At 45.0% G+C, this 22,708-nt stretch overlaps 1 protein-coding gene across 1 annotated transcript; it reads right to left on the bottom strand.

Moving 5' to 3' along the window:
• Positions 1–18,470: 18,470 nt before the first annotated feature.
• On the bottom strand, positions 18,471–22,415 carry LOC146642602 (interferon-induced protein 44-like). Its single transcript, XM_085398277.1, has 9 exons — positions 22,221–22,415; positions 21,992–22,034; positions 21,807–21,827; positions 20,982–21,015; positions 19,983–20,184; positions 19,606–19,758; positions 19,337–19,508; positions 19,148–19,248; positions 18,471–18,988 (listed from the first exon to the last, which is right to left on the bottom strand). The coding sequence occupies exons 1-9, from the start codon at positions 22,404–22,406 to the stop codon at positions 18,815–18,817; spliced, it is 1,086 nt and encodes a 361-aa protein (XP_085254403.1). The 5' UTR covers positions 22,407–22,415; the 3' UTR covers positions 18,471–18,814.
• Positions 22,416–22,708: the final 293 nt, after the last annotated feature.

Raw genomic sequence — 22,708 nt, 5'->3', positions numbered from 1 at the left:
TAATGTGGCTGATGGAGAAATGCAGAGTAATGCATAAGGTAAACAAAGACAAGAAAAAACAATAACCTAAACTGGGGAAACTAAAAATAAACATGAAACTTGGCGTGGATACAAAGATACTTTGCAATTGGAGCCATGGCGCAAAAGACAAGAGAAAACCTGACCCTGAACAAAGGAGGACAGAAGACTTCAGTACACAGAAAGATAATGAGAGGACGGGGAACAGGTGGGAACACAGCTGGGACAAATTAGGGGCCTGGGCTGGCACCACCTGATCGTGCACCTAATTGTGCATGTAGGCATGTAGGAGTGGTGATTTTGGTGGTGGTGATTGTGATCTGCTAATTTCTTCTTTCTAGAACTGTAATTAAATCTGTTCAGTAATCAACTTATTGTATTAATAAAACGGACAAAACATTGCTAATATTAGCAATTTATGGTATTTCAAGTTCTATCTAACTCCAATGTGTTCAGCTAAATACATTCACAACAAATAATCAGATTACATACAGCTCATCATTTTGATGTTTAAGGTGTGCTTCGAAGTCACATTTATTTTATAAATTATCCTCAATGACGTCTTAGCCCTGCAATCACCTTGTGACCTGTCCATCCTGTGACAACTGGGTGAGACTCCAGTCCTCTGTGACCCTGAGTTGGATAAGCAGAAGAGGATGGATGGATGAATCAGGCTAATCTTTCATCATTCAAAGTTTACTTTCTTAGGTGATGGCAGAATGTAACAACCACAGCCTCTTAGCATGTAAAATGAAACTGAAATATAGAATGTATGAATTGTTAAAAACCCTCCTGTCAGCACATGCTTTGTCTCTGTGGGATAAGTGTGATCCCCACACAGACCAATCGGAATCGACCAATCAAAGTACTTAGCCGTCCCTTTCTTTGTCTTGGCAATTGAGAGCTATTTTCTTTTGACTTTCAGAAAGAGCCAGACTGTTACTCATGAAACTAGTAAGTTTACCCTTACGGGTCGTAACATGTAGTATTTCTCTTTGTAGCATCTCCTGTAGCTCTTTCATTTCTGAATGGAAGCTTTTTAAACCTAGGATCCAGTAATGCAGTTTCTGAGAGGACAGTGTTGAACTCCATACGCAGATATTTTCGATCCATGGTTGAACAAAGATCCGCAACCAATTCCTTTACTTTCTGCACGGTTACTGTCAGTTGGTGTTGGGCTGTCACTGGCTGAAGACCTTTGCTAAGCAGGAGCATTTTGGAGGCTGTGACATAGCTGAAGGAGAGAAAACAGCAACTTTTAAAATTAGTTTTGTTTTTTAATTATGTGGCATATTTAATTTTTCAATTTAGTTTTGTCAATCATATGTGTTGTTTCTGCAATGTATATTAGTGACCGAATAGTAGAGAAAAAAAAACTGTGCAAGGTACCTGTCTGTACTTATCTCAACGGTCACTTCCTCAAATGGTTGCAGGACGGTGCAGACGTCTTTCACCAGCTCCCATTCCTCTTGACTTAACGTATCAACAGGTGCACTGATCAGGGCCATGGTGGAGATACTGGCATCTTTTGTTTCAAGAATGCCTCAGTTCAGGTAACTCCATCTGGCGCTGTGTGGACTTTAGCCTCTTTGCAGCTACTGTGCTTCTGTGGAAAAACTCCACATTAGCCTTTACCTTGTCCACGGTTGTTTTCACCACCTTCAGGGAATCTCTTATCAACAGGTTTAATGTATGTGCCAAACATGGGTGGTGGGTCCACTTCAGAATTTTTATGGCCTTGGTGATGTTTGCAGCATTATCACTCACACATCACACCACTTTGTCCTGTACTTGCCACTCATTTTCCACTTTTAATAGCTCCTCTACCAACATTTCTGTAGTGTGTCTGTCAGTGATGTCAAAGCAGTCCAGCAGACAAAGATGTCATCTTGTAATTTTCAATAAAGTGGCAAGTGACAGACTCGAAAGAGCAGGTGGTTCAAGAGGTCCAGCAGTGAGTTGTCAGGCAAACCGATGGAGCTTTTTTTCACCCTGTCTTGCCATAATGCATGTTCTGTGCCATATACTTTTGGGATTATTGTTAGGGACCGTGTTTTCCTACTAGGTAGAGTGTATGTGGGATTTAAGGCTTTGACAAAACCTTTAAAACCTTTATCCTCCATAATGGAAAAGGGCTGGAAATCAGTGACAATCATGTTAGCCAACCCCTCATCAATACTGTGCTGTTTGGCTGAGGTCATCTGCTTTGGTATAAACTGACTTATTGTGCTTTGAGTTGCAGTAAGATGGGCTGATGCACTAGTAGCTTCTGCAGCAGTTGTTGTTGGTTTGGGACCAGACACCACAGGGTCAGTAGACGTTGAGCCAGCTTGCCCTCTATCCTCCAACTGCACTGTGGGATGGACAGTTCTGATCTGTCTGTGCAGGTTTGTGGTGGAACCTGCTCTTACTGTTATTTTCATTTTACAGTAAAAGCACTCTGCTCTGCTATTCACAATATCTTTAAACTGCAGCCAGATGCTGCTTCATTTACGGGTGTCAGTCATATTTAACCAAGTTAACCAAGCCAGACAGTTCTTTTGTAATGAAAATGTAAACACTCATTTCGCCGGTAAGTTACTGCAGTGCCAGCTGTTTAATTCACAGGACCTTATGCAGTAACTATGGTAACCACGGACACTGAGCAGCTGGATCGATGCAGGTCAGACTCTGGGAAGTATCCCTCATGTCCCTTTGAAACTAAAAAGTGGTCATTCATCAGCTGTGCAGATAGTTTTCCAGCAGGGTCCTGCTGATAAACTGCAAAACAAATGGAAACGTGTTGATGATGAAAATAGCGTGTCTGCCTCTACAGTCTTTGTGTTTCCCTGATGGGCATCAGTAATAAAATCATAGGCACAAGTTTATTTAATTTTCTCATGTTGGCTGAAAACAATTTTACATACATTTTACATCGATCTTAAAACAGGACACAGACACTGTAATTACTGACCTCATATCCTGAGCCCATGTTTGACGTTTCTTTTTATGTCTAAACTTTGCTCTCAAATCTTTAAACAGCAGCGAGTCTGCAGCTGAGAGAATACAAACTCAAACTTTCGGAGCAGGTTTGATCGTTTCCATTATAAGCAGGGAGTAACGGAATACATGTACCGCCGTTACGTATTTAAAATACAAAATATGAGTAACTGTATTCCATTACAGTTACTGTTTAAAAAAAGTGGTATTCAGAATACAGTTACTTTGTTGAAATAAAGGGATTACACGCGGTCTCTTCCTGTTTCAGGAGAGGCTATCCCCTCTCTATTTTGGTAATTCCACGTCGGTGGAAACCCAAACAAAACACGCATTAAGAGGCTCAAATGCCTGTGTCTCAATCTCGTGTCTCATAATGACTTGAAGAAATATTTTTTAAAAATTATTTAATATGAAGGCAATAGGCAGAGTGTTACAGGCATCGCCCTAAAGAATGTAGCCTTATGGGCAGAGTAGTGCTGCAGGGAGAATGGACTGCCATACCTGTTATGTGTCTGTGAGCGCCAGGGAGGAACAAAAAGGAGAGTCGAAAAGTATGAGCTGTCACCGAGCAGAAACGGGAGCTGGAAGCATGTAAATAATAACCACTGCAGCTAAAAAGAGTGCCTGACGAGCCCAGTTGTAAGTAAGCTATTAAGATTCGGCATTTTTCGTGTTTTCCTCCGAAACAATAAGTTCCATTGGAGCAGCTTTTCAACGCCTCTCTCTGTCTCTCGCTAGCAAAGTTGACCCAGACAACAAAGTAAAGCTAGTTTTCGGCTACGAGCCCAACATATTAGCCATAGGTCTCTTTACTACGGTTCGGAGCCGCGGACCTGTTTTAAATACGTGCGGAATTGACTATGTGCACGTTAGCATATGCTACTTCCGGTGCGGAAACTCCTGTGGGGAGCTTTGTTTCCGGTGTCCTATTTGCGCCTGGTTTACGGTCCAAAACAAGTTAAACAAATGAATGAATCAAGCGGCGATTTACATTTCTATAGATGTCTTGGGCATTTACCCAATATAGCTGTAAATGATGTTCATCAACTTGTCGATATTTTTCCCTGCGCCTCAGAGCAAAAGAGAAAAGGGATTCAAATGTTATATTTCTCAGCTGTCCCTCGTTTATCGCGGGTGTTATGTTCTACAAATAACCAGCGATAGGTGAAATCAAGTAGCCAATTTTATTTTTTGACGGTGCAAAACGTTTGGTGGACATCCAGTACTGCACTTCAGAGTCACACTTCTAGCGATCGATGCAGTGATTCTGTACTGTACAGGAGAGACGTCACGGAGGAGATCGTCTGCAGCGATCAGGACGCAGGACACAATGTGACGTAAAAAAAAAAAAAGTGCAAACTTGCACTAAAAAATTCTGTGAAACAGCGAGGTGAAAGGTGAACCGCGTTATTAGCAAGGGACCACTGTAATTTTGAAGGTAAGTCACAACATACCCTTCTAAATACTAATGTATAGAAACCCTTACCAGCAATCATTCATTTTTTGTGTGGCTTTTTTTCACGGTTTGTTAACATGCTGTGTAGGTGTGTACTTGACTAGCTGATATCAACATAACGGGGAAACATCTGGTTTGACTATTTGTGAGGGGCTACTAGCCCTGCTATGTAGGGGTAGAAGGGCGCACAGGCTGCCTTGAACGACTAGCGGGTGGTGGGATCTAAGTCCGTACCCCCCTCTAGCGCGATTGACCCGGACACTTACTTCAGTAAGAATGGGGTTAGTTACCTGGCAACAGTAGGCACAAAAGGAGGACTCCAGGCCCGGACCTGCAATGATAGCAGCGCCTGCACACGGAATACTAGCACGGTCCCACTTAACTCCGTCGTCCTGTGCCTAACCAAATAACTCGGGTGCCCCTACTCCAAGGCAACCTGGGTCGGACAAAAGCATTCAACAACGACTTTTTAAACCACGTGGCTCTTTTTATTTATCTGGAGAGCCCTCAAAAAAACCAAACTTGGTTAACAATGTCCTGGAGAGCAAAGGGAAAACAGCAAGGAGCCTCCCCAGGACCAAAGAAATGAAAGAAATAAAATGAGGTAAAATAAATCAAAACAGACTGGTGAGACCCAGAGTTGGGAGTCCTCGACTCCACACAACCCACCCTAGTCACAGGAAAAACACTCACAACACAGCAGAACAGTAAAAGTTAACACAGCAAATATTCTGTCTAAAATGGTCGACACAGTCTCATCACATCATTTACAATGTCCGACACACCAAAGGAACATTTTAGTCTTTACAGTTCACTCCAGTAAATTGTCTCTGGGGTGGGACGGACAGATAGTTCTAGGGGTATGTGTCATTAACCGGAGTTGCAGTCTGTTAGGCTGTCCAGAACTCCCACAGCCGGAATAGAATGTTCATTCTCTGGTCCACATCAAAGCAAGGAAATAAAACACAGAAACTGTACCTTTGCCCCTCCTGAAATGGAGCGTAATGAACCCACGGGTAGGTGAAACTTTTACACACAGCCAGCTGAAGCAGGGTGAACAACCGGAGCGTCGTCTGGGTGGCAGGGTACTCCAAACACCGCCGACATCGGGGCCCAAGATGGCGGTCCCGCGGGCTAACGGAGCTACGGCAGTCCCCAGGCCGTGCGAAGTGAGGCCGCCCAATTCCTCTCCCGGAAACTCGCTGGTCCTTCGCCAGACAGCCAGCCGTGCTGTCTCGCTTTCTAAACGTTCTTGTCGCCAAACTCTACTGGCAACGCCGGGAAACTGAGGCCGATTGGAGGGGAGCGGCCGCTAGCCTTAGCTCTCGATTAGCCCCTCTGCTAGCGCTATCTCCGCCGACACTTCGCCCCGACGTTACACCCGTAAGGCCGCTGTAGCCGGGGTCAGAGTGCATACACGGACGGAAACCCAGCCTAGACTCGCTGCGGTACCGTATACTGTCTCGCTAACCTCCCGTTTATACTTTGTTCGGGTCTCTTCCTGACCGCGGCCCTTTCCTAGCGTCTCTTCTCATCCGGACACGTGTGCCTTTTTTTTTGCTCCGCTCGTCTTCTCTCCCACTGCGCATGTCCGTCTTCTTCACGCTACGTCACTCCCTCTTGGCTGCTTCAGGCTGTAAACAACCCCGTGACCGTTTTCTAAGGGTTGTAAATATGTGCCCTCACATTTCCCCCCAGCTAAACCCTGCCACACCAGCGACGACTCAAGCAGTTCATCCCTGTAACAAACACAGAATAACACATATTAACTCACATGTTCAGTAACACTCTATACCATTCACATATGACTCGCATTACATTGCAAATGAGCATAACAGTAATCCATGGCTTCATTTCGTAACATAATCTCTATACCTCGCAGGAGGTACCCCTCGGGTTCGCCTCAAAGGGCGTTCAGACTGCAAAACCTCCCCTCGCCCCTCGTGCACCTCATCACTCACCTCTGAGGCCCCATCGCTGTCCTCTGGCTCACTTAGGGCCATAACTGGTTGTACCTCCCCCGCTAAATCCGGCTCTAACCCCTGGGCGACATAGTCGCCGATCTCGTCCGCCCCTGGGGCAACGAGAGCGCTCGGGTCCGACTCACATGGGAGTGGTAGAACACAAACCCCCTCCATGAAGTCGGTATCGGACTCCACTTCGGCTGGCAGCCTATTGGCCTGCTTCGGCTGCCATGTCGGCGCTTGAAAGGTGCACAATTTGAGCTGATCCCTATGCACGACCCTCGTCGAGCCACCCTTCTCTGGCTTGACCGTGAACACAGGAATGTCGGGGTGGTTTTGTTTCACCACCAAATAAGGGCTGGGTTCCCACTTGTCCTGGATCTTATTCCTGCCTCTGGGCTTGTGGTTGCGCAACAGCACCCGATCACCAGACTGAAGCAGGGCGCCGCGGGACTTCCGGTCGTAGATCCTCTTCCTCCTCCTAGAGGCCTCCTGAGTAGCCGAGCTTGCTACCTCCACCGCGGTCCTAAGCCTCTCATGGTGGTCCCGGACCCAGTCGTCCAGATTGTCCGCCTCTGGTTCCCTCATGTCTTTCCCTCCCAGGAGGTCCAAGGGCATTCTGGCATCCCTCCCGAACAGGAGGTAGAAGGGCGCATAACCCGTGGAGGAGTGCTCACGAGAGTTATAAGCCATAACCAACTCTGGCAAGTATGTTTTCCAATCCCGTTTCTTCTCTGGTGGCAGTGTCCTGAGCATGTCGTGCATGGTCCTATTAAACCTCTCACACTGCGCGTTCCCCTGCGGATGGTAAGGGCTGGTGCGACTCTTGGCAATCCCGTAGGCCCTGCACAGCTCTTTTATCACACTAGCCTCGAAGCTCCTCCCCTGATCGGAGTGCAACCGGGCCGGGCACCCGTAATAGGTAAACCAATGTTTCAGCAAAGCATTTGCTGTCGTCTCAGCAGTTTGGTTTCTGGTGGGGACGGCAACGGTGAACCTGGTGAACATGTCTGTAAGGACAAGGACATTTTCGTAACCCCCACAAGACTTTTCTAGCACCGTATAGTCCATAGCGAGGACCTCCAGGGGTGCGGTGACATTGCTGCAGGTCATGGGGGCCCTGTGGTTGGGGAAGACATCCTTTGCCAATGCGCACCTCCTGCATTGCTGAACCCAATCTTGAACATCTCTACTCATGGTAGGCCAGTAATAGCTCCTTCTCATCACCGCGAGGGTGCTCTTTGCACTGAAATGCCCCCCATGCTCATGCTGGTTCTCGTATACCTTACGTTGTAAGGTCTCTGGGACAATGAGCTGCCTGATCTCCTCCCCATCACGAGGGTCACTGACATGCCTATACAGCACACCCTTATAAAGCCTAAGGCGGTCGAGCTGTTGGTGAAGCCGACTCGCGTCCGGTGTTAACGCGTGGAGCTCGGCATGGCTCATCTCCGTGCCCCTCTCAACCACCCGATACACGGGCCCGACGACCGGGTCGCTTTTCTGAGCCCCTTCGACCTCCTCCCAGCTGTGCCCACCGAGAGCTTTCCCAGCAGTCGCTTGTACTCTGGCTTTCAGATCAGCCCTACCATCCTTCTCCAACCTAGCGGGCCACAGACACGCACGCACTTCTTCCGGGCCCACTTTGATAAAGTCCTTGCCTGTGTCCTCCTGCTCGGGTTCCTCTTGGTCGGGGATTCTGGAGAGGACGTCTGCATTCGTGTTTTGTCGCCCAGGCTTGTAACACACCTCAAAGTCATACTCAGCGAGTTGTGCTACCCACCGCTGTTCGACAGCCCCCAGGTTAGCCGTTGCCAGGTAGCGCAGCGGGTTATGGTCCGTGACTACTGTGAATCTGGCGTACATCAGGTAGTCCCTGAATTTCTCTGTGACAGCCCATTTAAGCGCCAGAAGTTCCAGTTTAAATGCGCTGTAATTCTTGTCATTCTTCTCGGAGCCTCTCAGCCCCCGACTCGCGTAGGCTACCACACGCTCTACGCCCTCCTGTTTTTGACTGAGCACAGCCCCGAGTCCGTGCAGACTCCCATCTGTGGTCAATATAAAGGGTAGGCCAAAGTTGGGATATGCCAGGATTGGAGGGGACACCAGGCATCGTTTCAGCTCGTCCAGGGCCTCCTGGCACTCGCCGGTCCAAACAAACGCCTGGGTGCCCCTCGACGTGTTTTTCAACCCTTTCCCAACCAGGGCATGCAGAGGCTTGGCCAACTGTGCAAACCTTGGCACAAACCGCCTGTAGTAGCTCATGAATCCAAGCACCTGCCTCACCTCTCGCACGCTCCTTGGAGCCGGCCATGCCTCCAGGGCCTTGACCTTTTCTAGATCTACCTGGACGCCTTTAGCAGAAATCACGTGGCCAAGGAATTTAACCTCCGGCCGCAGAAGGAAGCATTTGGTCGGCTTCAACTTCAACCCGTGCTGCTTCAAACGTTCGAACACCGTCTCAAGCCTCTCGCAGTGACTATCAAAGTCCCGGGAGAAGACTATAATGTCATCCAGGTAGACAAGGAGTATATCAAAACTGAGGTCCCCCAGTACCATACCCATCAGCCGCTGAAAAGTGGCTGGGGCGTTGCACAAGCCAAATGGCATCCGAGTCCATTCAAACAGGCCAAATGGTGTTGTAACCGCCGTTTTTCCCCTGTCCGTTTCGCTCATGGCCACTTGGAAGTAGCCTGCGGTCAGGTCCAGGGTCGAGAATAACAGCGCATTGCCGAGCGCATCCAACGACTCTTCGATGCGGGGAAGTGGGTAGGCATCTTTGCACGTCACTTCGTTCAGCCGCCTGTAATCGCAGCAGAATCGAACACTTCCATCTTTCTTAATAACCACCACCGCAGGTGAGGCCCAAGGACTGGAGCTCTCTTTAAGGATCCCCTGGCTAACGAGCTCCTGAACGTGCCTCTTAAACTCTTGAAAGACATGGGGTGGGACCCTTCGGTGCCTCTGTTTGATTGGGGGTGCCTCGGTGGGGATACTGTGTGTCACCGTGGTGGTGTAGCCGTAATCAACTTCGCTTGCCGAGAATACGTCTTGGTGTTGGGCTAACAGCCGACAAAGCTTTTGACGCTGTAGCTCAGTGAGGTCCCGGGTGTTAGCCTGTACAGGGACCGGCAACTGCCCAACCTCGCCCCCTGTCGCTATACTCTCACCCTGACCCAGCGGCTTAACCACGAGTGCCCCCTCTCTCTCCTCTACCCATACAACCTCTTTGGGGAGCACAGCTCGTGGTTTGCTTACAACGGCAAGCCTGGCTCTTGGCATCAGCTTGACAGCCCTCTCGCTTGTGTTCATCACTCTGAGAGGGATTCTTCCACCACTGGTTGTCGCAATAGTGTTGGCAACTAACAGTCCCCGCGGCAGCTCTATCTCTTTTGCCGCCTCTGCCAGCACTTGGCACTCAACCCTAGGTGAGACCCCGCAACGACCCTCCACCACTTTCTCGCTCCTCGGGGGGATGATGACGGGTTCCCTGCCAGCCACCTTGACGAACCCGATTTTGCCACCCGGACCCGTGCGCGGGAACTCCTTCCTCGCTCGGGCTATCAACCGACGGATGGTGGCCTCTGTCTCGTCTGGAGCGTGGGGGTCCATGTGGACGCGACCCCCATCTGCGATAAAGAGCGCTTCGAGGTCTTCTATAACATTCATCCCCACAATCCCTGGGAGCCCATTAGCTTTGTCTACCTGGGGGTGAGTATCGGTGAGTACAAAAATGCACTTCTTACCAACCACTCTCCCGGCGCATTCAACCTCGGCCTCCAAGCAGCCCAAGACAGGAATATCGAGCCCGTTTGCGGCTGTGAGCTCAATCCAGTCTGCTGACTTCAACTCCTGTGGCCCAAAACACCTACGGAAATGGGACTCCGTAATAGCTGTCACATTTGACCCCGTGTCCCAGAGGCAGGTGGTGTCTACCCCCCCTATCTTAAGGTGGACGGTGCGACACCTCCCAAGAGCACTCCTTTGGAGGCTCTCCTCCACCTCTGTCAGAAGACACTCGGCTGCTTGGCGGCCTATGGCCGGTGTGGTGGGGTGTTTCTTGGCCCCACCCTTGGCGTTTGGATTGCCAGAAAATGCCACCTGCGCCAGGTCTATGGGGATAGGGGCCAGAGCCCCTGCGTCTAGCTTTTTGGTACAATGCCGGCTAGTGTGGCCAGGCTCTCCACAGCTGTAGCAAATATATCGCCCTTCGCTGTCCCTCAGGGGTGTTCGCCTGCGCTGTGCACTCTGCTGGCTGCTCCCTCTTTCCCTGCTCTGTAGTGCTAAGTACAGCTCTTCTTGACGAGCAGCTAGTTTCCTAACCTCCTCGTGGAGCATCTCCAGGGTGAGGGGGGATGGTTTATCTTCGGCCGGTACTGCAGCGTTCACCGCACCTCTAGTTCTGAGCCTACTTTGGGAGGCGAGAGAGGACTGGGCTTCTTCTTCCTCGGACCAGTCAACTGCGGCTTGCAGCAGCCCGATGAAGGTTAGGCCTTTCTCCTCTTTGACCCTCCTTTTCATCTCTCGCCTCAAAAGGTCATCTCGCAAACCCAGCACTAGCTGTTCTTTCAACACCGTCTCTGAGTCGGGAACGCGGTTGGGTTCTCGCCTCTTAATCAAAGCCAGCTTCTCCTGTAGGTCATAGGCATAAGTTCTGACGGTCTCGCTGGACATCTGCCTTCTCTCATAGAACTCCTTCAACCTAGTACCTATGGGGACCTTGTCTCCATAGGTTTGAAGGAGAACCTCAAATATGCCCTCGACAGACTCTACTGCCCCCTCCAACATGAACTTAACAGTTGCCCTGGCTTCATCTTTTATGTGTTGCTTGACCAGCTCTACACGGTCCGCCTCTGGCACCTTCATGACTTGGAACGCAGACCGCATTGCCGCGATCCACTCTTCCACACAATCATCTCCACTCTTTCCAGGGCAACCACTAAAATCTGCCAGTTTGCGGTCTCGGTGGACATAGATTGCCGCCGGGGCTTTTAAAGCTTGGGCCTGTTGATCAATCACTGCCCTTGCGAGAGAAAGAGCTTCTCTCTGTTCTTCTCGTGCCTGCTGTAAGGCACCCGCCTGCTCCGCAAGCCTCCCTTGTAGTTCATCAAAGCTCCTTTTCAAATCTTCTAGTTCAGACATGTTTGCCTTAACTCTATTCCTCCTCTATAACGACCCCGAGCCAATGGGTGAACCCTGTTCGTGACGCCAATTGGCAGGGGCTACTAGCCCTGCTATGTAGGGGTAGAAGGGCGCACAGGCTGCCTTGAACGACTAGCGGGTGGTGGGATCTAAGTCCGTACCCCCCTCTAGCGCGATTGACCCGGACACTTACTTCAGTAAGAATGGGGTTAGTTACCTGGCAACAGTAGGCACAAAAGGAGGACTCCAGGCCCGGACCTGCAATGATAGCAGCGCCTGCACACGGAATACTAGCACGGTCCCACTTAACTCCGTCGTCCTGTGCCTAACCAAATAACTCGGGTGCCCCTACTCCAAGGCAACCTGGGTCGGACAAAAGCATTCAACAACGACTTTTTAAACCACGTGGCTCTTTTTATTTATCTGGAGAGCCCTCAAAAAAACCAAACTTGGTTAACAATGTCCTGGAGAGCAAAGGGAAAACAGCAAGGAGCCTCCCCAGGACCAAAGAAATGAAAGAAATAAAATGAGGTAAAATAAATCAAAACAGACTGGTGAGACCCAGAGTTGGGAGTCCTCGACTCCACACAACCCACCCTAGTCACAGGAAAAACACTCACAACACAGCAGAACAGTAAAAGTTAACACAGCAAATATTCTGTCTAAAATGGTCGACACAGTCTCATCACATCATTTACAATGTCCGACACACCAAAGGAACATTTTAGTCTTTACAGTTCACTCCAGTAAATTGTCTCTGGGGTGGGACGGACAGATAGTTCTAGGGGTATGTGTCATTAACCGGAGTTGCAGTCTGTTAGGCTGTCCAGAACTCCCACAGCCGGAATAGAATGTTCATTCTCTGGTCCACATCAAAGCAAGGAAATAAAACACAGAAACTGTACCTTTGCCCCTCCTGAAATGGAGCGTAATGAACCCACGGGTAGGTGAAACTTTTACACACAGCCAGCTGAAGCAGGGTGAACAACCGGAGCGTCGTCTGGGTGGCAGGGTACTCCAAACACCGCCGACATCGGGGCCCAAGATGGCGGTCCCGCGGGCTAACGGAGCTACGGCAGTCCCCAGGCCGTGCGAAGTGAGGCCGCCCAATTCCTCTCCCGGAAACTCGCTGGTCCTTCGCCAGACAGCCAGCCGTGCTGTCTCGCTTTCTAAACGTTCTTGTCGCCAAACTCTACTGGCAACGCCGGGAAACTGAGGCCGATTGGAGGGGAGCGGCCGCTAGCCTTAGCTCTCGATTAGCCCCTCTGCTAGCGCTATCTCCGCCGACACTTCGCCCCGACGTTACACCCGTAAGGCCGCTGTAGCCGGGGTCAGAGTGCATACACGGACGGAAACCCAGCCTAGACTCGCTGCGGTACCGTATACTGTCTCGCTAACCTCCCGTTTATACTTTGTTCGGGTCTCTTCCTGACCGCGGCCCTTTCCTAGCGTCTCTTCTCATCCGGACACGTGTGCCTTTTTTTTTGCTCCGCTCGTCTTCTCTCCCACTGCGCATGTCCGTCTTCTTCACGCTACGTCACTCCCTCTTGGCTGCTTCAGGCTGTAAACAACCCCGTGACCGTTTTCTAAGGGTTGTAAATATGTGCCCTCACATATTGTTCACCTGTAGTTTGAGTGCTGAACATTTACCTGTTTAAATCATGAGACCAGTCACTATACAGAGATGTGCTTCTGAATGTGGATGATGTGTCTTCTGCATGCAGTAATGCAGTTCTGCTTGTGTTGAGTGATGTAAACAACTGATCGATCTAAACTCTTTAAACGTCAAAATTGATCATTCGATTTTTTATGACACAACAGCGGGGGGTGTTCCCACCTTATGCTCTTTGTAACTTAACGTGATCTTTCCGTTTTCGACATGATTTTGGAGTATATCTTCGCAGTAGCGATTGACCGCAAAGTAAAGCAACAGGAAATGTACAACCCTAGATCCGGTCTCAAACCAGGAAGTTAGCATTTTCTCGTGCACAGGGTCAATAGTTTTCAATACGAGGTCACTGCAAAAAGTGCAGCCTTACCTAATGTCCTCCTTACTGTTACTCATTTTATATTAAGATTTAAATATCTAGTTGGTATTGGTATGGCGAGTAACCTTCAGTAATACTAATAAATCACACGGTAATAGTACATTCATATAGTTGTAAAAAAGCATGATAATATGTTAAGTAATCCAAGGTATTCAGAATACGTTGCTCTCATTGAGTAACGTAATGGAATACGTTACACAATACATTTTGGGGCATGTATTCTGTAATCTGTAGTGGAATACATTTTAAAAGTAATCTTCCCAACACTGATTATAAGTCAGCTGGAAGTGCCATGTTTTCACTCAGCCTTTTATTTACCGCATGTTTTGTGTGTTTAAAACTTGGGAATGTGTTTAAAATGAGCAGCATGCAGCCTGCTGTACTAAAATCACTGATTGAAGGGCAAACAGTGCGTAGCATTGTCACAGATGCGTGTATTAATTTGGTGATTTATTAAATGTGGCCAATAGATGTTCTGTTTGATTCTAATCTGCTGCTGAGTTTTTTACGCTGATGGAAGTGCAGATAACTCAGAACAGACATCATGAACACCGGTTCAACCAATCACTTTCATTCCACTTTAGAGTAGGAACATACACCTTATGATTTATGACAAAAAAAAGTTTACTTTTTTGACAAAAAGTTCACTTTTTTGACCAAACATTCCACCTTTTTAGTTTTTGGGGGGACTGTGTATGTGTGTGTGTCTGTCTGTGTGTGTGTGTGTGTCTGCGTGCATGTGAAAATGGGTCAAGCCAAAATAAAATTCTTAGTTGAACTGTTGCTTTTGTAACAGTGAAAATGGGGAGATTTGGAGGCTGCTTGCCCCGATGGACAGCTTTATTACATTGTATTTGCTTTTGTTTAGGCCAGAAAAAGGAAATCAGAATCAAAATTGGCCTTACAAACGAGAAAAGTAAAAATGTGTCACGGTTTGGCATGGCACTGAGTCACAGGGTCGTGTCTCAGTGCTCTCCGCTCCCGTGTCTCAGCACTCCTCGTGCTGGCTGCTGTCTGGCGCTCCACACTTCTCATGGGGACACAATAGACGCAGCCGTCAGGACACATATAACCGCGGGCATACACACACTAACTCAGTTCAACTGGATGACTAACGTGGAGTCTCATGGAAGGATCCCGCGTCAGTGGGAGCTCCAAGACTCTCCTAAGTAGCTCCCCCGACGAGGCCTGATCAGCAGCAGGTGTGTGGCTTCGGGTGTGGCCAGTCCGCCAGCAGGGCCACACCCACCAGGCCTGAAGCCGCCCGCAGAAACACATATACACACACGCAAACAGGGAGAAGGACAGCAACACCAAATATACATACAATAATAATATAATCCATAACTGCTCAGGGATCCTGGGTTGCTCAGACCCAGGATCCCTGACTGTCAGAGATTTACAGTTAACAAACAGTCAGGTGAGTAAACAACACTGAGACACTTCGTTTATTTTTATAGGTTACATCGTCAATATGCAAATATAATCACATTTCCTGTTACGCAGGTCCTGATGCTGTCTGTGTGTAAGCTGTGTGTGTGTGTGTGTGTGTCACAAAGTATGTGTGTTGCAAGTCAATTTCTAAGAATAATATACTGCGAGTCAACTTCTGCAGATGTGTATTTCTGTACTGATCTCTTGCGTTAAATGTCACAGGGTCACAGGGTCAGCTTCCTGTTTCAACAGAAAACTGTGTCTGGTGAAATATGTGTAACATAACTTTTGAAGCATAAACAAATAAAACAATAAAAACTCCCTAACACTGACAAAATGCGTCTTCACACATTGGGCTGTGCAGATAAATTGACATTCGCTCTGACCCCATGTTGGGTTTGTGGATTTGACACTTAAAGGTTTTGAAAGTGGGATTACATGCTTCTGGTGAGCATAAGATTTCTGATAAGAGCTTGCCATCTCAGTTATAAATGAAATTCAAAAGTTTTTTCAAAGTCTGGCAAATGTATAATTTGACTTCTAAAGTACACACAACAAGGCCAAGAAGACAAAGGGATAGTTTACTACATCCTATAAAAACACAGTCCTTAATCTTTGATCTTCCAACTGTATCTTTCTGTTCTGGCTTTAGAGTCTTTTTTTATTGAGTCATACTTTCGGAATCATCCTGCTGTGGTGCTGGGAGACATACAGCATTATACAAGCAGTATGTTTTGGCTGTATCAGTAGATCTAAGAAACAAACCTGTTATTAATTATTTTAAAAAAAGAGTTAACTGAAGTGCAGCTTTAATTTATAATTACTGCATGAACTGACCAGGAATTACATTCAGCTTTATAGAGGAAGGGGCTGTGTGCTAAAATGCTAAAATTCTCTGAGTGTATTTGCTGTATATAACCACCATTTGTAGATCAGTAGTAATTACTCACATAGGTTTTTTACTCATTTTAAATTTGTGCAGTATTTATTTATTTACTTTTGTATTTTTCTAATATATCTCGGATTCAATTTTTCTTGCTGACCCTTGTGTTGCTGTAACATGTGAATTTCCCCAGAGTGGGACTAATAAAGTCTGTGTCTATGCCAAACCTAAAGTTTAAACCCCTTTTATAATTTACCTAGCAGCATTTCTGATTTGCAGTTAAGATTGTGACATGTGTATGTGATATGTTTTCACCATTTGCAAGCCAGAAGAGTGACCGCTCTTGAAGCCTGGTTGCTGCACAATACTAGTACTACTACTGCTACTGCAACTGCTACTGCACAAGTGCCTCAGAGGGCCATATGCCAGCAAGGGTTAGAGGTCAGACACCTTGGGCCTGCAGGTTGGGGGTTGGAGTAACAATGCCGCTTTGTAAAAGATTCTAACATCCAGGTGCTACGTGGTGTTGCGGCTGATAAAGAGCCATAAACTAACCCCATTGTTTAGAAGTGATTACCAGTTTGCTGCGGTTTTTAGAGACACAGAATGAGAGAGATCATGTTCTACATTACTTTTTTAAAAACAAAAGGGATTTTCAGAGCTGTTGATATATGAAGTGGTCTTCATAGAAACATGGATCAACCCTGTTTTCGGCATTGAGTGTTAAATTATGACAGTTTTAATAAAGCCTGCAGGTTCCTGCATTTATACTGGAGAGCAAAGAAAAGTTAGATGATGTTTGTACTATTGAAAATCACTTTATCCATAAAAACCACATAGACAGACATGAAAAAGAATGTGTTTGTAAAACTAGTGGTAACGTCCAAGAACTATAAGACTATGTTTCTGCTATTAGAACAGTTTGTGTTGTTAATCCTGAATGATTCTTGGTCATGACATTTGCATCATCAGAGAAAGTTCATTTTACTCCACACACATTTGGAAAATCACATAGTTTGACCATCAAATCCCAGAATAATTAATATTTGACACTGATGCAGCAACATCACTGTGCTTTCATTTGAAAATATAAAATGTTGAAGTTTAAAGTGTAAAGCATAAAAACAAAACAGCTTAAGTTGTTAAAGTTGGAGATTATGTATCGGAATTTCAGGAGCAGGACCACACCTCCTAACACGCTCCTTCCGGTTGTCATCTATATTGGTTCCCCCAGTTCTGCAAGCTGTTCATTCTCGTTTACGTGCCCCACCCTCCCTCCCTCCTTGTTCTCAATTCTAGTACATGGGGATCTGCCAGGCCCGGGAACCGTCAACAGTCCTTCCCCAAATCATAGCTCAATTCATGTCCAATCATTCATCTTTACCTACTAAAAAGCTGTCAAACATAAAATGAGGATGTGAGCCCAGCTAGTGAAATGAAATTTGTGAATATCTAGCATTAGCGTTTTCCGTGGGAAAAATGTTTCGTCACTCATCCAAGTGATTTCTTCAGTCTCAGCTGACTGCAGGTTTCCCCAATCTTATAAACAGTACATTTGCATAATGACTGAAACCAGCCCACTGAAGGAACAATGGGCTGGGAGGTTGTGTCTCCTTCGGAAAACGCTACGTCCAGATGAACAGAATCGACTTTTGGAGATTTACTCACCTGGATGACTGAGAATGCATCAAGAAGACATTACATTTGTTGCACATTACTCTAAAATCACTTTTATGAGAGTGACTTTTAGATAACAACCTGATTTAAAACAGAATCTAGCATAAACATTCTTTCCCTTGGAAATAACTCTAAGATATTAAGAGAATATAGCAAATGAGATCACAGGATGGCCAAAAATGTACTTTCAAATGAGATCTTCTTGTTTCATTGGAACAGCAAAGCACCATAAGAAAGAATAAGTAGCCCACACCTATGTATGAACAAGTATCACTGCTATGGAGTTTTCATGTTTTGCATGCAGACTCGGGGCTCCAAGTCTCCTCTTGGCATTTTCTTATTTAAACACTGATGACTTATAACCTCAAAGTTTAGCAGCACAACACAGTGTTTCCTTTTCCATCAGACATTTCTTTCAGTCTTTATTTCCTCAAATCAAAGGGCTTGTGTTTTGGTATTTTTGCTACTGAAAAGCATACAAGTAATCTAAGAAAAGCATGAGTCAGAAACTTTACGTCCTGCAGAAGTGGCAAAGAAGGATGTGCCGCTACACCGCAGACTGAATGGAAATAACTAAACAAAAAGCTGAGAAGGTAAACTTACGAGTTTCATGAATAGTAGTCCGACTCTAACTAGAAGCCAAATAATCTGCAACATCTGATTAAGCTCTCAAATGCATAGCCAAGGGGGAGACTAAGGACATATACAAGTCCTAATTTGGACTTGTATAATTACCTGGATGCTCGTATGGGTTGATAACCTAAGTCATTAAATATCTATCCATCCTCTTCCGCTTCTAAACTCTCATTACAGTTTAGAAAACAAGAAATCACTGATTCACAGAGGACAGTCTCACATCAAGGGTTGAACTGATTTATTTGAGTTACACAGCAGGCAACAGGTTACAAGCATATATGTGTCATTCTTTATGCCATTACCATTTTGAATATACAGTAAATAAAAAGTACATATTGATTTTCTGTGAAGGTTATTTGGATTTAATTTACGAAAGAAAAAAAGTGAAATAAAATAAGAACAAGACAAAAATCAGTACAATAAAGTTTCTGATGAAATTCACTTTTTGTGTGACTGTGATTGTAATGATAGCAAAGCAAAATAACCTGAAGAGTAACTGAGCATTTTCATTTTCTATCCCCCTCAAACATTTGTTACAGGCCAGGATTATTCAACCCAACAATATACAACCATTCATTCAATCATTTATATCCTGGTCATTCAGGTAGTCCTCTCCATAGTCAATGATCTTTTTCAGTGCACACAGTATCAGTGAATCTATGTTGTCATTCGTGTCAGTTTCTTTGTGGTAGTTCTTCACGAGGAAGATGCAGTTCAGTAGAATACCCAGGTTCCTGTTTAGTGTTTGCATCTAAGTTTAAAAAATATTGCATTTAAAAACTGAAACTGTATTGTTGCACTAGTGACATGATTATAAATTATTTATTGAATTATTTGTACTGATTCCAGCTGAGGTTTCTGTTCAAATATACTGAAATGTACAGCATGAAAGTTACTTCCTGGAACATACCTGGTCATTCAAGTACTTGCTCTTGTAGGTGTTCTTTATGTTTTTTTTGACTTCGGGACAGGCTTCATCAATTTTGGTCATGATGGCTATTTGTGGGATCCCTGCCAATACAGAAAGCAATGCAATCACTTTATCTCATGTTTTTCTAGTATTTGAAATCGTGACATCATGTAGAACATCTGCTCTCACCTTTGTCACGAGCATGTAGTCTGACTTCTTTCATCTTCCTCCAAGTTTCATCACTGATCATGCTCACTGTGTCAGCTGGAATGACGAAAGCCAGAATTTGGACTTTGTCATCTAAAGTAGGAGAACTGTTGTAGTAAGGATCCGATTCACGCAAGAGAGCTGTGGGTTTGAACTGGGGAAAAAAAACCCAAAGTCACTTAAACCTTTTTGCACGATACAGTTTCTGTATCACAGACTGTGTACAAGCATCTGGATGAAAAACATCATACCGTGTAACCTTCTTTGACATGTCCACTAATGGCAAGTTTGATGTCTTCCACATGTATTCCTTTCTCAGCGCCCCTCTCAAGCCCCATGGTGTCAGTGAAGACAAAAGAGTAAAAAGTTTCTGGATTTCCTTTCTGAATTTTAAATGTCCTGTACTGTAAATAAAAAATGTGGTGTTGTTATATTAGTGCCAAATACTAAAGACCCTAAACAGTTTTCAAAATAATTGACACACTAGTTGTGCTGACTATTTTTCACTCTTTTTATAGTTTAATGCTCATAAAGCAGCTACCACTGCAGTGCGCTCCTGTAGTCATAGAAAACCTCAAAGGAAATGAGTGTGCAACTATGATAAGAATAGATACATCCTCATACATACTGCATTAGTGAAACTATCACCAGAGGTTGCATCTGCCAATGCTCGAGTTGCGATTTTGCCTCTTAAAGCACTGTCCACAGAGTTGATGAAGCTGGACTTTCCAGCACCTGGTGGTCCATGAAGCATAATTCTGAGATGCTGGACATCTTTGTGAGGCTTGTAAGCTCTGACAAGCTGCAGGTCTCGCTCTCTTTCACTGTTTCTAAAGAAAATTACAATAGGATTTAGTGTGCACTTACAGTTTATACAACAGTGTTATGAACAAACACAAAATAACAACAAACAAGCAAAACACTTGAGGGGTGTACTACTGAGACAGGCTGACATCTGTTTTCTACTACCTGCAATGTCAGAAGCCTGAAATAACCAAATAAGCATTTCTGTGTCACCATGTGAAACTATGTGAATTCCACATTGTGACTCAGAGGTTTGTGCTGCTGTAACAATTTGAATGTATAAAATTTATTCAGCAGAGAATCACTTCAGAATCAAAATGTAAATGTGAGATCCACAGATGGGTTTAAAGTAAAATTGAATGGACATTAAACATAAGTTAACAAAATGATCAAACAAGTCAAAAGACTTTGATTTTCCATCCATCCATCTTCATCCACTTTATCCGAGGCCGGGTCGCGGGGGCAGCAGCCTAAGCAAAGAGGCCCAGACCTCCCTCTCCCCAGCCACCTCCTCCAGCTTATCCGGGGGAATACCAAGGCGTTCCCAGGCCAGCCGAGAGATATAATCTCTCCAGCGTGTCCTGGGTCTGCCCCGGGGCCTCCTCCCGGTGGGACATGCCTGGAACACCTCACCCAGGAGGCGCCCAGGGGGCATCCTTGTCAGATGCCCGAACCACCTCAGCTGGCTCCTTTCGATGTGGAGCAGCACTTTGATTTTGTGATATAAAATTGTGACTCTAGGATTAACACAGAGTTGGTGAAAAGGGTTATTTTTTATTAATTCTAGTACACCTCTCTAATTAACCACACTTTTAACACTCACCCCCATGGTATGATCCTCTCTTCTGCCTTTAACACTATAAAGTAAAAATGTAAATTCTATGAGTCACATTGGAAGCATAACATTTTAAATTAATTACACATCATTATGTGTTAAGGCTGTTACACACTGAACGCGTTGTGTTTTTGAGGACAATTCCTCCTCAATAAACGCACTGTGAAAACTAAAATTGAAGCCGACGTCAAACTATGACGAGCTGAGAAAAGTAAGAAACTAAGAAAACAGCAGCAGGGAGAATTTAACGGTTGGATCCAGGAGCTGAAGCTGTGTGTTTGTACAGTTCAGGATGTCAGTGGGACAGTTTGAGGCGAGGCAGGAAATTATTTTACTAAGCCGCATTGTGTAGCTGTGTGTCTGAGGTAAATAGTATTACGTGACTATTTCCATTTCAGTATTCCATTCCATTGTATTCAGTAGGGGTGCCGTGTGAGTTTAGAGTGCACTCGTTGTCTGACGCAGCGGCCTTGTTATTCAGGTCATTTTATTCAGATCCAAAACATGAGACAAATCGATCTTGGATCGCAAAAATAAATAATTTCATCAATTCTGCTTTTTACCCATGGATTTCAATAACGTTGCTCTGCCTGTAACCAATTGCGCCTCGCCCAAAGTTCCAGTCCAGGAATTTTGTTTACATTTCCTGGAATTGTTCAGCTCAAACGGTCAGTGTGAACAGCTGCAAAAAGAACAGATGAGTCTGAACAATATTTTTAAGATAGGAAATATTTTCACAGATTTTACACGTCCGGTGTGTAAAAGCCTCAAGTTTTGTCTTCGAGATTTTGTATCATATTTTAAATATCTTACGAGGAGGTGGTGAGCGATTTCCTGCAATTGAAATATGACAAAGTAAAAACATGTTAGCAACATTTTTCCATATTCAGTTCAGTTCTATTAGATTTTAAGTTAAATTAAATGTTTTTTTGACTTTTAAATCAAAGGACGTTATGAACAATGAACAACAATGAATATAATATGAAAAAAAAGCTTACCTGACAAGATATTTATAATTTTTTCCATTTTTTTTGTCATCAACTAATTGTGAATTAAACAAACAGAAAAGATAGTAAATTAAAAAATAGTAAATTCGTTAAATTCTTCAAGAAACTAAATTCTTTTAACTTAATCTGAACCAAATGGCAGAGATGACTCAGTCCGGTCAATTTAATAATTTAATAACTGGATTTCTTGCATTGGATTATTAACACAAAGTTACCGTACCTGAATGTCCAACTGTGCTGTGAAGTTGTCGTCCCTTGGTTTATTGTTCACACTGGTGTAGATGACGTGTGACTTTGGATTTATAAATGTCCTTTCACTTTCTTTTTGGGTCATGTGACTTCTATTATTCTCTCTATCTGATGGCAGTCTAATGTAGTTGTAGCTGCATAGCTTCTTAATTTGCATGTGTCACTAACATCTATTTCTTAAAATCTAAAACTTGCTTCCGTCATAATCCCAGGATTTTTACCCAGCGTTTTCAGTTTTAGCCTTTGTTGCAGTTTTCAGTTTGAATATTACCTTTTATCATCTGCTCCAGATATATTTTCATTCTGATTTAGTATTTATAGTTTTCTTTGTTAGTTATTCTCAAGTTTTTCCTTTTCGTCTACTGGATGTTCCTGATGTTTTTGAGAATCTATTGTGTTTGAGTTTGGCTTTTTGTATATTAGGTTTGTTTAGTTTCCTTTAGAATTGATTATATCATC

The sequence above is a fragment of the Rhamphochromis longiceps genome, linkage group LG23, assembly GCF_057381845.1.
Source record: "Rhamphochromis longiceps isolate RC_006_pf linkage group LG23, R_longiceps_female_GT1.1, whole genome shotgun sequence".
NCBI lineage: Eukaryota > Metazoa > Chordata > Actinopteri > Cichliformes > Cichlidae > Rhamphochromis > Rhamphochromis longiceps.
The sequence above is the reverse complement of the archived record's forward strand: the minus strand, read 5'-3'. Positions and strand labels throughout refer to the sequence as shown.